We start from the raw sequence: 15,645 nt of genomic DNA on the forward strand, positions 1-15,645 counted from the left end.
AGGACCTGTCTATAATAAGGTTACATAAACACCTTAAACAAAAGGTCAGATAGATAATCTGCTTCCACTATAATATATTGCAGCAGGTCCAGGGTGTGCATGTGCGACACAGAATGAGTGATGGAGGGAGGGCAGAGTGGTTTAGGTTGGTCAGTTTGATAAGAGTGTGTTATTTGATGTGTACCTGATGTGTCTTTAGTGTAAACCCCACTAAAACTGAACACTGGGCCAGTGGGCGTTAATAATGCAGCAGCAGTAGCTACTCCACTGGGGTTCCAGGTTTAAAAACAGCAAGCTAAAGAGAAAACAATTGTTAATGTATTTTAGTGTATCTTAATGGGAGGGCCTTAATCTAAATTTAACAGATTATTCTATTAATATAAAATATGTACTACAGTAAAACTTCAGTTAAAAGCCTAGTCCCAATTAAACACCCAGTCCCTTATACTAGCCCAATGTGGCTACACATTTTGACAAATAAAGGCCTGTCTTAATTAGAAGTTCTTTGGATGTGTAAAACCAGATTATAATATAAATGTTTAAACTTTTGTCAATATGGACATGCTACATATCGTTAGCTCTGTTCATTTCATTTTACTGAAACCATGAGCACCAGAGAAGACTGTAATCTTATCTTACTATATAATGAAGAAAACTCTGTCTGTGTGTCGGTCTGTGTGTCTGTTCCACGTTTTTCTCCTCACTGATTTGGTCAATCCATGTGAAATTTGGCACAGTGGTAGAGGGTCATGGGGGAATTCGAATGAGGCAATATTACATCAATTAGCCAAAGGGTGGCGCTATAGCAACCGACTGAAACTGCAAACTTTGAATGGGCATATCTCATGCCCCGTATATCGTAGAGACATGAAACTTTGCACAGAGATGCCTCTCCTCATGAGGAACAAATCTGCCTCAAGAACCCATAACTTCCGGTTATATAGATTTTCCGCCATTTTGAATTTTTTTGGTATAATATGTAGTTTTTCCACATAAAAATGTCTAAAAACAACTAAACCAATATTATATATTTTGTTTAGTTGTGTACTTTGATTATCAGAAATGTTTCCAGCAATTTTTCAAACCCAGATAAATATGAAATATTAATAAAAGTTACGGGCCGTGTCATTAGGTCGCAATGGCGATGTAACTCAAGTTACCATAGCCATTAAATGAAGGAGGAGAAGAAGAAGAAGCAGACCGGATGAGACGTCAGAGAATGAACGTTACTGTTGCTAGGCTAAGCTAACTCGTCATGGATCATGATTATGCATTGACGGTTGCTGCACCTTCACTGAAGCTGTTCCGGTAAACAAGCCGGTAAAACGGAAACGTACGGGTCAACCAAGCGATCCCAGAAGAATTTGGGATAAGAAGAGAGCTAAATCAAGGATTAATATTGGTGTGGCCTTTCCGAGATGGAGAGAGCTTCGTGAAAATCTAGGACTACAATTCAACGCCGACCTCGTGTGTGTTCTACTAGACAGGTAAGCAAACATCTGGCTGATGTTATCGAATATTAATCATTTCCACCAGTGTATTGCAAGCACTGCTGCCCGCCGGGGCACCAGCGCGGGGTGGAGCTAACCACAACATCTAACGATAGGTTTCTATAATGCTGAGCTGATGCCGGTAAATTCACGGAGTGAGGAACGTCAGATCTGTATGTTATATGACTACACTCCCATGATCCCACGCTACTTCGTGACGTCATCCAACTCCGTCTTCTGTTATTGTTTTGGGTTGAGACCCCTAGTGGCAGAAAATTACATATTGCACGTTTAAAATTGATCTCTTCCTAGGAAATTTGACTGATCTGCATGAAACTCGGTGAACACAATCTAGGGACCAATATCTAAAGTTCCCTCTTGGCAAAAGTTGGAAAACTTACTAAAACTGAGCTTCTTTAAGGCAATGAATATTGCGGAGAGCGTGGCTCATCACATAAAGGTGTATAACATCTCAAGGGTTTCACCGATCACTACACAACTTTGTAGGCACATGACCACACATAATCTGAGGGGACCCCTCCATTATTGACCCCATCAAACAAAATGGGGACGCTAGAGAGCTAATTTCTTATCTAGGCCTAACCGTCATATCGATTTTTACTAAACTTGGTAGATATGTAGAACAGGACGCCTCAAGGTGACTGGAGAAATTTAACTCTAATTGGCAACTGGGTGGCGCTATAACAACAGAAAAATGCTTAAAAATGGCTAAAATGTGACTGATCGCTGTGGCTCCCCCTGTGGCCCAATGTTGTTTTTTTCTAATTTTTGGTATGACCAAGTCATGGTATGGTATGCTGTACTCAATGGGTATAGACTAGTTCCTTCAGATTTGGTGACTCCCTTCCTTTGTAGCTGTCATTAAATCAGAATATGTGTCCTCAATTACTCACTAAGTTATTTACATTTCTTTAGTCTGTAAGAGTCCACCAATCAAAATAATCAATAAAATAAAATAAGTGTTTTTAAGAAGAATTAATCAGTATGCTGTGTCATAACATATCACATATGTTATTCAAAGCCTAATTTTTATACAAGTAATATTCATACTGGTTCAAATAAATAATTTGAACATATTTCCCATCTTTGCTGAGCAACAGCTTTGTGTACAAGGAATTAAAGACCTGTCCCAAAAATAAAGCTGTTGCGCTCAGTGAAATAAGCAAATAATAGCCTGTGCTGCTAATTGAAGTTTTACAGTAACGTTATATCAAAGTGGGCCAAGTTAGCAGTAAACTATAGTCTGCTTTGAGCGTTTCATTTATTCACTTATAAAGGAAAAACGCTCATTAACGTTAGCATCGTAACACGCTCACAATGCTAACAATGCTAACATGCTCATGATAAGCAGGTGCTGTGACGTTTCAGGAAAATTAGGCTACTTAATTTAACATTTTTACATAACGTCACGATTCTTACACAGTTTAACAAAGGCGATAATTGGACGGTGCACAAAGTTTACCTGTTCTCCTCAGTTTCCTGCTGTACTAAACAATTTTTCCTTAATATGTGCTGTTAATATGAGTAGCTTTGTTTGCTAACCTAAGCACGTGCAATGTTAGCCTGTTGTCTCACAGGTGTGGTAATTTATCCTCTTCTCTTAGAAGGATGCTTGAGACCCTGAAAGCCTGTTCTTGACTAGATATATCACCAACCCCTTTGAATAAAACACATGGAAAGCAATTAAAATAAATACATAATAATTAATAATAAAAAAATAAACTACCACTAATAACAATAATAATAATAATAAACTACTACTAATAACAATAACAACAACAATAATAATAATAATAATGATAATAATAATAATAATAATGCATCGGCCATTTTGTCCTGGAGTTCAACTCCACCTTAAGGCTGATTTTTCAATTTGATTTGATTTAATTTAATTTAATTTAATTTAATTTAATTTATTTCATTTTCTACCAGAGGTTTGGTTTATAACAATGTCCGGCTGGTGGTTTTCAAGGTTTTCTTCAAATGGCAGGCATTCTGTAGAAGATAATCGGCATCAATCATGATGACTGCAGTTACTATTTTGTTTTAAATACTTTTTTCTGTAGTCCTTAAAATACCATAAAACTTCAATTAGTAGCCTGGGCTATTACTTGCTTAAATCACTGAAATCAACGGGCCTATATTTGGGACAGATGTCTGTATGGTACAGGCCTTTAATTCCTTTCACACAAACCTGTTGCTGAAAAGAGATTGGGAAATACTATCAAATTGTTTATTTAAACCAGTATGAATATTACTTGTATTTAAATGAGTCTTAAGATAATATGTGAATTATTCATTTGATCTAGCGTATGGCACCTGGCATACTGACACATCACCACTTTATCCTGTTAAAACAATACTCACAACTTGGATACATTTTTATGACAAACCCTTCAGATTTTTTTGATCTGGGGACCTTCACAGTATAACTTACATGGTTATCGAGGAATGCACCAGACCAGGCATCTAATTGAGACAGGTGTTTATTTGTCAAAATGTGTAGCCACAATAGGTTAGTAAAAGGGACTGGGCGTTTAATTGGGACTAGTATTTTGATTTAGGTTTTTAGGCTACTCATGTCAACTGGCCTACGAGCAGACAAACAGTCAGATTAAAGCGGGGTAACAGGTAATAAATATTGGGGGCACTTGACATTGCATGTTTGTGTCTGCCATCATTTAGTTACCTCTCAAGCTTGGTATTTACCATGTCAAACTACTCTGTCCAGCCACTGACCTTAAATTCTATTCAATGGATAACAGCAGCAACTGAGGAATTTTCAATACCATGCATTAATGAAGAATTATTCATTTTAAAATTACTCACTGCCACTAAAACCATGTTTTTTTTTCCTCCTGCCAGCATGTGGGGCTAATTCAGAATTTTCTGTTTGGTAATTTAAATTAAAAAAATACCTTACACCTTACAGCTGTAGCTTTCATTGAGTAGTGTATGTCAAAAATATTTTCCTCCTTATTATCCAATCTCTTCATACCATACTGGGTTTATGTAGATATTTGCCTTATTTCTGTTCAGTAGGTTTGATTAGTTTACACTTACTTCTTTTCAAACTGCTAAAAATTCAATAAGCCCTCACTGGCTGTCCATTGTCACTCATCCATTTGATTGATATCATTGCCATTGCTTCCTTAAAATGTACTGGTTGCAATGCTGCCATTCACCACAAGATGGTAGCAGAACCATATCTAATGCCTGTCCATGTATGCAAGTGTTTGACTTACAGGATGTTGCTTGATAAGAAATCTACCCAGGAATGTGGGTGCACATAATACATAATAATTAATAAATATATGTTACAGGTGTGACTTACTGACATCACCCGTATTCTCTTTTGGAGTTATGCTTTTACTGTAACTGCTCTAAATGAGGAATGACAATAACAAAGGCATCCTGGCAAAGAAACAATTTGACATGGCAGATGTAAATGTAAATTATCAGTGTGAGTATTTAACAAATGGCACAGAATGTAATGGTTATGTTGATTTGTTTTTTTACATACACTTTTTTCATGTCACCTTCCTTGACTTTTCTAGCCCAAGGCCCAAAATCCGGTCTTCTCCTGAGACTCGTGACATTTTTCTCTTTTCTTTCTTATGTCACAGTATACCAAATGTAAGACCACAACCCCAGCTGCCAGGTAATGTCTTCATATTTTGTGAATGGGATGTCCAGTACAATCTTAAGTTTTTAGGCAGCAGATGTTGGCGCAGTCCCTGAACGTGACAGCACTTAAATAAACGTAAACGTAAACACAGTGGTCCTGATGGTCAGCACAGGGTTTAATCGCTGTGTTAGCCTTTGCTCCAGCTCTATCTGAAATACCAGCCAATCAAATTCAGATGATGATGATGACCTGAGGTTTGGAGGGTGCTCTGTTGTAGCATTCAGGAATGTAAAATCTGTAGTAAGTCTATTTTTGTCTATCTATTTCGGGCCTCACAAGTAGGATTATAGTACTGAGCAGCACAGACAGTGGAGAAATAGATAGTCTTGACTGGCTTGTCTGTCTGTGTCCTCAGTGTGGGCTGAGTCTGCACGTAAAGTATTAACATATTGTTTAATTTTTTTGTACAAGAGCAACAGCTTAAATGCCTTTAATTAAGCAAGAAGAAATGCATAATCAAAGAACAAGCTTACACAAGAAGAAGACTTGAGATGTTTTTACATGATAAACAGTGTTATGCCGGCAGTAATCTCATGTGACCGAGGTTAATCTGGGAAATGAGACTTCATAAGTTCACAGTTGAGAGAGCATTTGTCTGTGTGTGTGTGTGTGTGTGTGTGTGTGTGTGTGTGTGTGGATTCACGTATGCAAAGTTATACCTAGTTATATTGATTCCCTTTTTTACTTTGGTCATGACATTTAAAAATAGGACACCAACCAGATTTTTTTTTGTGATAAAACCTTCTCAAATGTATTTTATTGTATGCAAGCTCTTATATAACTGTATTATCAGTGTTGGTGTTATTGGTAGATGATCATTCCATTGTTTGGAAAGTTTGGTCACACTTACAGGCTACTTCCAACCCAGTAGCCACAATAAATGTTGGCATTGTACGGCTCTGTAAACCACTGATTTGTCACATTTGTATGTTTTATACTGCAGCTGGTATGCTGAAACCTTACTCTTTTTTTTTATGTTTAAATTTTCAATTTATTGTTGTGACAAGGCTATGGTTAACATGTGTTTAAGTTTAGGCACAAGAATCGGTTAGGAAACTATCATGTTTTGGCTTAAAATACCCAGTTTGGTCGCTGCAGAAACAAAAATTCTTGCTTTTGCCGCTATGAACACGTCTGGAAATGTCCCAACCTATTAAAAAATACCCACTTCTGTTGGTCTCAAACATTTGTTCGCTGCTGTCTGTTGCTTGGCAGATGTCTAGCCAAGGTGCCGCACCATACTCCTGATGAGAAACTCAGCTCATATACATGTAATCTCAACTATGTGACTTTAGAAACATCAATATAGTACGTACAAAACACACAAATATACTCATGGTGTGCAGATACGTAAAATTCCAATATTTTTTCAGGCGACCTGGCTGCTGCTTCTTATGTAGACTCTCAAGTCAGTCTTTAGACGCTTTGCTTAACTAAAGACTGATGACTTTCTCCCTGATTTTGTGTTTAGATGGGCGGATACAATTTCAGAGTTTAAAAAACTCCCTACGTTGCAGAACCAATAGTAAATCTGCAGGGCGGTCCTTCGGTGGCTCGCTGAACTCTTGTGCTTGTAAACATAGTCCCACTAGAAACACGTGTAAGCGGTACAAAATGGCTCAGCCGTGCTCCCAGAAAACGGCGTCAGAGTTAGTGGATGTTTGTCGCGTTTGCGGCGACACATTCTCGCCAACTAAAAGAAACAAACATAATCTTTTACAAGGCCATGACTCATCCGTCCGGCCGGACTATAGAGGGAATCGCCTTGTTGTTTACAAATACTTCCGGGTAGAAAACCAGGGGCCTGTATCACGACACGAGATCAACCTTTCCTGGGTTACCCAGACCTATCCTGGGTTGACTAACCCTAACAATGGCAATCACGATAATCGGTATCACGACGCTGGATATCAACTCGGTAAATCAACCCAGGGTTGCTTTATCAAAAGCCGTGAACGCGCACGCAGCGGACCAATCACAATCATGAGAGAAGCGAGCGTCACTGAGCGTCACTGAGCGTCCTCACAGAGCGCCGTATGTGAGGGGGAAAAAAAGTATTTCTCGTGAGGATCAGAGATTAATTCTACTAAAATATGAGGAGGAGAAAAGCAACATTAGAGAAAAGGCCAACACCGTGGCAGCTGCAGGAGGAGGAAACATGCGTGGCAACGCATAACAGGATGAATAATGTTTAGTTTTAGTTTAGATTAGTTTATTTGCACATAATGTTAAAAATAAGATTTACAAGATTAAAAAAAAAGAAAAGTGCCGGAGAGGTTAGAAGCCACTAAAAGCTTATCAAAGAAATTCCCCTGTCAAAACATCAATGAAATCACATGATAGAGAAGAAAAAGAAACGGGTCAGGAAAGAAGAAATAGAGGAGGAGAGAGGGAAAAATCAAGACAAAACAAGGTAGCAAATAAAATGATGTGTAGGTTAAATTACTCACCACTGGTTCAAGTAGCTACAGTACCTGTACCTGTACATCTGACACTGATCACACCCTTGAATCCCATGAAATCAATGCTGCGCAGATGAATTGCGTGTATTACAATTATCGTCTAACATCATTGCGTCTGATAAATTGGTCTTCTTTGTCATAACATTATATATGCTACAATAAAGCTTAAAGCCGACGCCACAATTAAATCAACACCAAATTGATAGTCTGAATAAAATCATCCTGATACTGAGCTTTGTTAGAAATTAACAGCTGCGCAGAAATATACCTCGTCTCTCTCTTTAAAAAAACAAAACAAAAAGGAAAATCCCTCAAACACCATGAAGTGTAGACATGATAGGCTACTTTCCACATTTCCAGCAGCAAAGCTGTCAATTAGGCCCATTATCTTTAACAGGGAGCATTTCCTCCAACAAAACAAAACATTGGCACTAATTAATGGCGCTATTAAGTGTCCGCAAATGATCAGTTTCTTTCTTATGAAGGGGTGGGATGAAAGTTCGACTTCTTTCCACTCCGTTTTGAACAATCTTTTCATTGTCTGTTGTTGTTGATTTCTTTTCTTTTTTAATGTTCAAAATAAACTTTCAAATCATAATCAATCAAATTAATTAAACTTCCCGTCATGACTGGGCTGCATTTCTGTCAGCGGAGTCTTTTTTTTTCTGAACAGCTGATTGGCCAGTGGGTGGTGCTTTTTATAGAATCAGGTTCAATCCTGAACTTACCCTGCTCTGGAGCAGGATAGCCGTTCAGAGTAAGTTACCATGGTGATCTACCCCGATAAGAACTGAACCGGCTTCGTGAGACCGAAAACCCAGGGTTAACCCTTAAGTTACCTCACTAAGACAAAATCCTGCTTCGTGATACAGGCCCCAGCAGAGCTTTTAGCTATATATATAGCCTATAGATGACATTTTTCACATCACTGTATCACCGTTTGGACTAATCCGATGTTTGTAAAGTCTATAAACACAATGATTGAACAAACATTACTATTTCTGAGTGCACGTTTAGCTGGGCTAACCGTTAGCTGTTAGTCCTGTTAGCTGTTAGCAGTGTCTGTAATAGGTAATAACTCATTAAACGGTCCGTGAAAAAACTTTTCCAGCGGATATCTTAGTTACAACATGATTGAGCTAGCAAAGCAGTTTTGTGTTGCTATGTGTGGTTTTTATTCAGTTTTGGGAAATCACGATGTCTAGAAAGCATCAGTGGCTGCAGCTGACAGGGACAGCTAACACTAGCAGCAAAGCTAACATCAAGACGTCATCTGTTAAAAGCCTCCCGTTGTCGGATACGACATGACACTACTCCAGTTAGCTCAATCATGTTGTAACTAAGACATCTGCTGGAAAAATATTTTCTTTACGGATGAGCACACGTTTGATAAAACGGAGTTAAATCTCTCGGCATCCATTTTCAAGCTCTCTGTGTGTTTGTTTCCTTGCGGACGAGAAAAGGGGGAGCGCACATTTCCGAGAAGGCGTGTCCTTTTCAAAAATGCAAGAGGCGTTGCTTTGTTGCCGGCCGTTTTCGCCGGTGTGTTAAACACACTTTAGAAAGGAGTGTCCCCAGACTATCAGAAGGTGGACATTTCTGATTGTCTGGTGGCGAGACTACTTCTTATGTGATTACACACTAATTGCTCAACAACAAGACATAATAACTATGTAGTCCTTTTCAATTCACTCTGTCAAGTGGTGTTAGATAATATCCTTAAACTGTGCTGAATTTACCAAACACTTAACCCCTATGCAGTAGAACTTTAGCAGTGCATGGCTTTGTATGTAGAAGAATATATACATTTGCATTTTTTAGATTAATTTTATTTGTGATTTTCTGGGACATCTTTTGCAGCTACATCTTACCATAAAACAGAAAATGCAGCCTTCACATTTCCCTGTATTTCAGCCTGATTATGACATCTTTCAAATAAATTTATTGATATTGAACTTGAACTTTCCAGTCATTGTATTGGCTGACTCAGTATCTGAGGAGTTGAGGAGATTGATACCTCTTTGCTGTGTGTACAGTTTAGTACATGCCTTTTCCAAAAATGAGTGGAAAAATTATTTTGTCTAAATCTAAAGCATTTTAAGACCAAATTTACTGGGGATGTTTACAATATTCATGCTCAAATGTTGTAATCAAGCCCTGATTGATTAAATAGCTGTTTTCACATTTGAATTCTTCAGTGTTTTAGCTTGTTTTCTTGTTGATGCAACACAGACTTAGAGGTTATTCAAGTTAAGTTTCACAGGCGGATTTGTGCCCTCTGTACCATTGCGGCACTTTGCCAGTAACTGTGTGGCTTACATCAGGAATTCACGCTTAGAAACAGCTTTATCATGGCACACGTGGACTTTTTTTGTTTTGTCTGCAAAAAGGCTTGAATTGTAAGCTGCGAAATGAAACAAGGAAAATCCCTTTTGCTGTCACATGTAGTGAATATTGGACATCTAACTTAAAACAGCTTCCTCATATAATATTTCTGCTGCAGATACTTTGCATTTACAATAAAAAATTTTCAGGCATGTATGAATTACATAATCATTTTCTTAATAAGCCAGACATCAGAGCTCAAAAGTGACTTTTGCTATCCTGTAAGAATTTTCCTTTAAGTACATAAAAATTTCACACATTTTTTTTGCAGCAATTTATCTTTAATTATTAATACTGCAAACACATCCCATATGATCAGTGTCATGCCAGCATACAAATTCAGTTTGTGTGTATGCACCTTCACCTGCTTAGATACACATGTACCTGTTTTATTGTGCTTCCAATCAGTTACATAAAGACCTAATTGTTTTCATAGTAAGTCTTGGGCAGGTTTCAACATAGAAGCCAGATTACGGTAAATATATTAACCCAACAGGATTACCTCTAGATTTAAGCACCTTATTTAGTTCCAAGCAATGAAAATCAGCCATAAGCTTGTCTGTGGAGTGTGTATATAAAGGCTGCCTCACACACCAGACCCAATCTGTTGGACAGCCACGAAGAGTAGTGGAATTTTAATCACTGTTGCTTGTTTGCCTCAAAGCAGGTAAGACTCTGATGTTTTACACATTTTACTTTGTACTCAGTAGTCTTTAAGTTTCAGCACTGGATCAGATGTGAGATTGTGTTTTCTAGGAATGCAAAATTTTTGTTCTGTCAGCTGTGAAATTAGAGGCTTTATAATCACTGGACTTTGTAATGTGGTGTTACGGTTTTTGTCTACTGCCGCTGCTTTCTTTTTCCTCACATAAAATAGTACAATATATTGTTGGTGCATCTATAGTGCTTTAGAATACAAGAGATCAGGGTTGTTGGACTATATTGCCCTGAGACCCAAACATGCAGTTTTGTGCCAAATAATTAGCCTTATATATAAACATATGGTCCTAATACACTGCTACTTTCATTATAGAATGGAATCCTCAAAGCTGGCCCTGTTCCTGGTCCTTCTGTCCTGCGTAGAACACTGTTTCTCTGCCTCCTGTGTCGTTGACAGCTTCACAGTCAAAGAGGACTTTGACCCTAAAAGGGTAAGTTCATTAAAACATGCAAACAGCATGCACGCTGAAAAAAATCAGGTGACAAAGATGTCTCACTTTCTTCCTTTTCCCCACAGTATGTAGGAAAATGGTACGCACTGCAGAAGAAAGATCCAGAGGGCCTGTTCCTGCAGGACAACATCTCAGCTGAGTACACCATTGACGACGACGGCTCCATGACTGCCTCCTCCAAGGGACGTGTTACTCTGTTTGGGTGAGTCAGAGGGCCAGAGGGTGACTTTTTTCTTCTCTAATTCATTTTTTACAGACAAAATAGATATTTCAACAAGCAAAACCAGCCTTACGCCTCTTTAAACCCCTCCTGATTAAGGCAAAAGGTCAGTTTGGTCACAAGGACCTTCTTGACTAAGAGCTGGGGAGATGAGGACAGCTCAAATGTTCAGTTCTGGTCCACCCACAGATTTAAGACAGGAACAGATTCTGAACACATTCTGAACAGTATTAGCTGGATTATGGATTTTTCATGCAGGAATGTGTGCTTGAGTGCACGTTTACTAGCAGATTTGAGAGCTCATGACACGGACTTAAAGCAATCTAGGCTTTATTCAAAGAAAATGTAGAATATACTGTTTGCATTTTATGTCTATTCTGTATGTTGTTATTAGAATTATTGAAGTGAAAAGTTCATGTATTTGCAAGAAAATGGCAGAGACTGATTTGTTGTATGTTGTTCCCCTTGAAGCTAACATGTGTTTGCATCATCATGTTGCAGCTTCTGGGTTGTGTGTGCAGACATGGCTGCCCAGTACTCTGTCCCCGACCCTACCACCCCCGGCAAGATGTTCATGAACTACCAGGGACTGGCCAGCTACCTGTCCAGTGGAGGTCAGACATATCTCCCTCACACACCTCTCTTATAACTCCTCATCCCTCTACACACTCCCTGACCTTTCCCTTCATTTTTAACCAGGTGACAACTACTGGGTGATCGACACTGACTATGACAACTATGCCATCACCTACGCCTGCCGCACTCTGAAGGAAGATGGCACCTGCGACGATGGCTACGCCCTTGTGTTCTCCAGGAACCCCCGTGGCCTGCCACCTGCCATCCAGCGCATTGTCCGTCAGAAACAGGAGGACATCTGCATGGCTGGACAGTTTCAGCCCGTCCTGCAGTCTGGAGCCTGCTAAAGAGGAAGAGAGAGAAAGGCAGGAGAGTTTAGAGCTGAGAGAGGGCTAGTTGCAAGCTCGGAGGCTTGAGAGCAAGAAGAGGGAGAATGAGAGTGCGTGTGACAGGAGGTGTGTATGTGAGAGTGGTACTATGAAAGAACAGATGCAAAACAGAAAAATGAGGCACAGACCTGCATCTGTTATTATGCATTTCCCCCTCTATCACTCTGTTCAGCCATTGTTTGTCCAAGGAAAATGTTCACTGTTGCTTTGGTGTTTTGAGCAAATATGAAAGTTAAAATAAAAAATATTTTTCTAACCAATATCACTGGAATTTTGTCCTTTTTGTGCTGTAGAGAATTAATTTTTCCCTCTCAGAGCACATATTAAAAAATAAAAACATAAAACCTAAGCTGTGTGAAGCATAAAAACTTATTTGTCAGCAGCTGAGGCTTGAACACATGTTGGCTGCGATCCCTCCTGAGCTCAAGAGAATGCCAAACCCAACACAGTACGCACTGAGCAGTAATAAGCTTACTGGTGGTCTGATGTTCAGAGAACATAGTCCTATTAGACTAACTCAACTGTGAAGCCACTTAGCTGCAGGGGTCAAGGATCAGCACTTGATGCTCAAACAGTCCTGTCTGTGTTTCCTTCATTCTGTAATGTTATATCACAACACAGCTTAAATGTTGTAAACTGAGGGAAAGGAAGACAGATACAAGATGGCCGACAGTTAGGGAGTGAGAGAGAGAGAGACAGACAGACAGGTGGAGACTGTTTGTTTCTATAGCTGGTGTGTAATCCCGTTGATGTTATGCAACAAGATGGAAAGCAGTGTGCTAAAGCTAATAGTGGTCAAGCATTACTGTAAACCAATATAATACATCTGATGTCCTGGCTGACAACATGGAGGGAGGACTGTTAGATGAAACAGTTTAGCCCCCTCGGACACTCAAAATCCAAAGATCATACAAGGAGGAATTTTATTGAACTTTAAATTGGAAACATCTTGAATTACTTCACTCTTGGCAGCATTGATTAACTTATTTTTTAAATGTAAAATCACACCAGCCAGTGGTTTCCAACCCTTTGTTAATGGAACACTTTATTTTTTTTTTTAAATTACTTATAACGGTAACAATACAGAAGAACTGATAAACGTTCTTGTGAGATGAGTTTTCCTGTTATTTTTAGTACCTTTTAATACAATTCTCTGTCTATATTATGTATTTTTGAAGAGACTGAGGTTGAGGCTGAGAGGGAAGGCTCTGTAAATATTGTATTCAGGTCTTTACTGTGCCTATATCTTGTGAGGGTTTTATTTTGCAGTTTATAGCTTAGATAATATCCAGACTTTACAAAATAATTTCATTTAATTTTCTTCACATAAATCAAATAAATGCTGAGATTTGGGCCAACTCTATCTTTCTTTTTTAGAAATTGATTTATATCTCTTAAAATCAAGAAGACCTCGCAAACCCCTCTTGGGACTTTGGTGACTCGTAGTTCATTCAGGGGAGACAGAAGAATGAAGTAAAGATAATACTTAAATACAGAATATGAGTGAACTGATTTCAGGATGATTTGTGCTGATTATGATCCAACAGAAGTCTTTGGTGCTTGGACACCAGAGGGAGATTTTTTGTGATCAAGGGACATCTGAGCAGCAGCAAGATAAATCCCCTCATGGAGCACAGACACTGGTGGTGGTGGCTGCTGACTCTGAGGCTGCTGACTGCTGAGGTGGATGAGGCTGATGAATCCGTAAAGACCGGGTGGTGATGGGGAGGTGGTGGGCGTGCACGACTGCAGCAAGAAAGAACAACAGCAGAGAAAGAACCATATTTAAAATGAGAAACAGTAAGATGATAGGCTGACAAAGAAGGTGTTTCGCTGTGCTATGGATTGATTGTGAATCAGCTGACGACTCAATGGACCTACCCAGACAATTACACCGAGAGATAGTGAGTGAGCACACATCCAAGGAGTGAATGGCAGGGTGAGAAAGAAACTTAGAGCCTGAGCATGAAAAGTATCTTCCAGACTGAACTTTCATTAGAGCTTCATTTGGGGTCAGGTCCCTTTGTTGGGAAACACTGTTTTAAGCTCTCAGCTCCATAAAGAACACATTATAATACAGTGTGAACAGCACACCATGAAAATAATCATGAAACTTGCTATGCCACAATGTTTTATTTCAAAGAATTTACATTTACTCTTCTTCTATGTACTGCACTGCATTCATTTTTAAATGTACATCTTAAAATAACTCAGTTTTATGTGGAGGAGCATCCCAGTTGTAAAACAGGATTGTGTGACGAGGGATTGTGGATAATCTCTGTGAGAGCTGACACTATTGGCAGGACAGTGTGTAAAGTCAGTCTGCCTGTAAACTAGCTTAACTCTGATGGGATCAGCTGTGTGGACTTACTGGAAATGAGACCGTCTGCAATACGTAATTAAAAGCAGCTACATTGTTTTATATCTGGACAAAGGAGACTAACATTACATACGCAAAATAATGTGGCCTCACCTTTACTTCAGACGAAGACTTGCTGTTAAAACCCAGACTGTTTTCTCGTAAATAGTGTACAAGCTGAAGGTAAGAATATAAGTGGATTTATCTGCTTCAGTCTGGTGAAGCTCCAACTCAAATAACCCATGTCTGGAGAGTGCCAGAGTCAGAGTCAAGGGGGTTATGGTCCTTACACACAACAAGTAAAGTGACAAAGGGACAGTAAACTTTTACTGCCCCAGCAGACTGTATCATGTTGCTGCCAGGGATGGATCCAGGCATTGTTGTAAACATTAGGGGCTCATCCCCAACTGAGGGGGGGTCACCACCTTATACAAAATTGTACATCATCATTGTACTTCCTAATAGGCCTTTCTCACAGCAGACTTATCTTCGTAGGAAAAGCACAGGCATTACAAATAACACTAACAATAGTGCTGTTCTATTCAAGCGCCCCAGTGAGAGTGACATCAGAGCAGATAAATGGAATTTATTTATCATTAATTTCATAATTTGAACCTATCTTTTCCCTTCTGTGATAAATCAAAATGTCTTCCTTCAATAGCACTATTGTTGCCTTATTGAATGAGTTGTATATTGACTGCTATAGTAAGATCTTACCACCAGGGGGCAGTCAGACCACATTAAATAATCAACACTGAGCCTGAAGACCTTTTGGATTTAAAGTAGTTAGTTTATGACTATTAGAACATTTATCATGATCATAGTTTCAGTCATTTTTATCTTTGATTAATTCATTAAACGTATTCATTTATGACATGCGATC

General features: G+C 39.0%; 1 protein-coding gene across 1 annotated transcript; it reads left to right on the top strand.

Moving 5' to 3' along the window:
* The first annotated feature begins 10,607 nt into the window (after window positions 1-10,607).
* On the top strand, window positions 10,608-12,663 carry rbp4l (retinol binding protein 4, like). The gene is made up of 5 exons (XM_033647194.2): window positions 10,608-10,713; window positions 11,080-11,197; window positions 11,284-11,420; window positions 11,940-12,052; window positions 12,138-12,663. The coding sequence occupies exons 2-5, from the start codon at window positions 11,081-11,083 to the stop codon at window positions 12,359-12,361; spliced, it is 591 nt and encodes a 196-aa protein (XP_033503085.2). The 5' UTR covers window positions 10,608-10,713; window position 11,080; the 3' UTR covers window positions 12,362-12,663.
* Window positions 12,664-15,645: the final 2,982 nt, after the last annotated feature.

Source organism: Epinephelus lanceolatus, chromosome 19 (genome assembly GCF_041903045.1).
Source record: "Epinephelus lanceolatus isolate andai-2023 chromosome 19, ASM4190304v1, whole genome shotgun sequence".
Lineage (NCBI taxonomy): Eukaryota > Metazoa > Chordata > Actinopteri > Perciformes > Serranidae > Epinephelus > Epinephelus lanceolatus.

What these genes read in the sequence shown, in the direction of transcription:
- rbp4l (XM_033647194.2), top strand. Translation starts at nt 11,081, where the DNA reads ATGGAATCCTCAAAGCTGGCCCTGTTCCTGGTCCTTCTGTCCTGCGTA. An exon ending in GGACGTGTTACTCTGTTTGG is followed by an intron (nt 11,421 to 11,939) that starts GTGAGTCAGAGG and finishes ATCATGTTGCAG; the next exon opens with CTTCTGGGTTGTGTGTGCAG. An exon ending in CAGCTACCTGTCCAGTGGAG is followed by an intron (nt 12,053 to 12,137) that starts GTCAGACATATC and finishes ATTTTTAACCAG; the next exon opens with GTGACAACTACTGGGTGATC.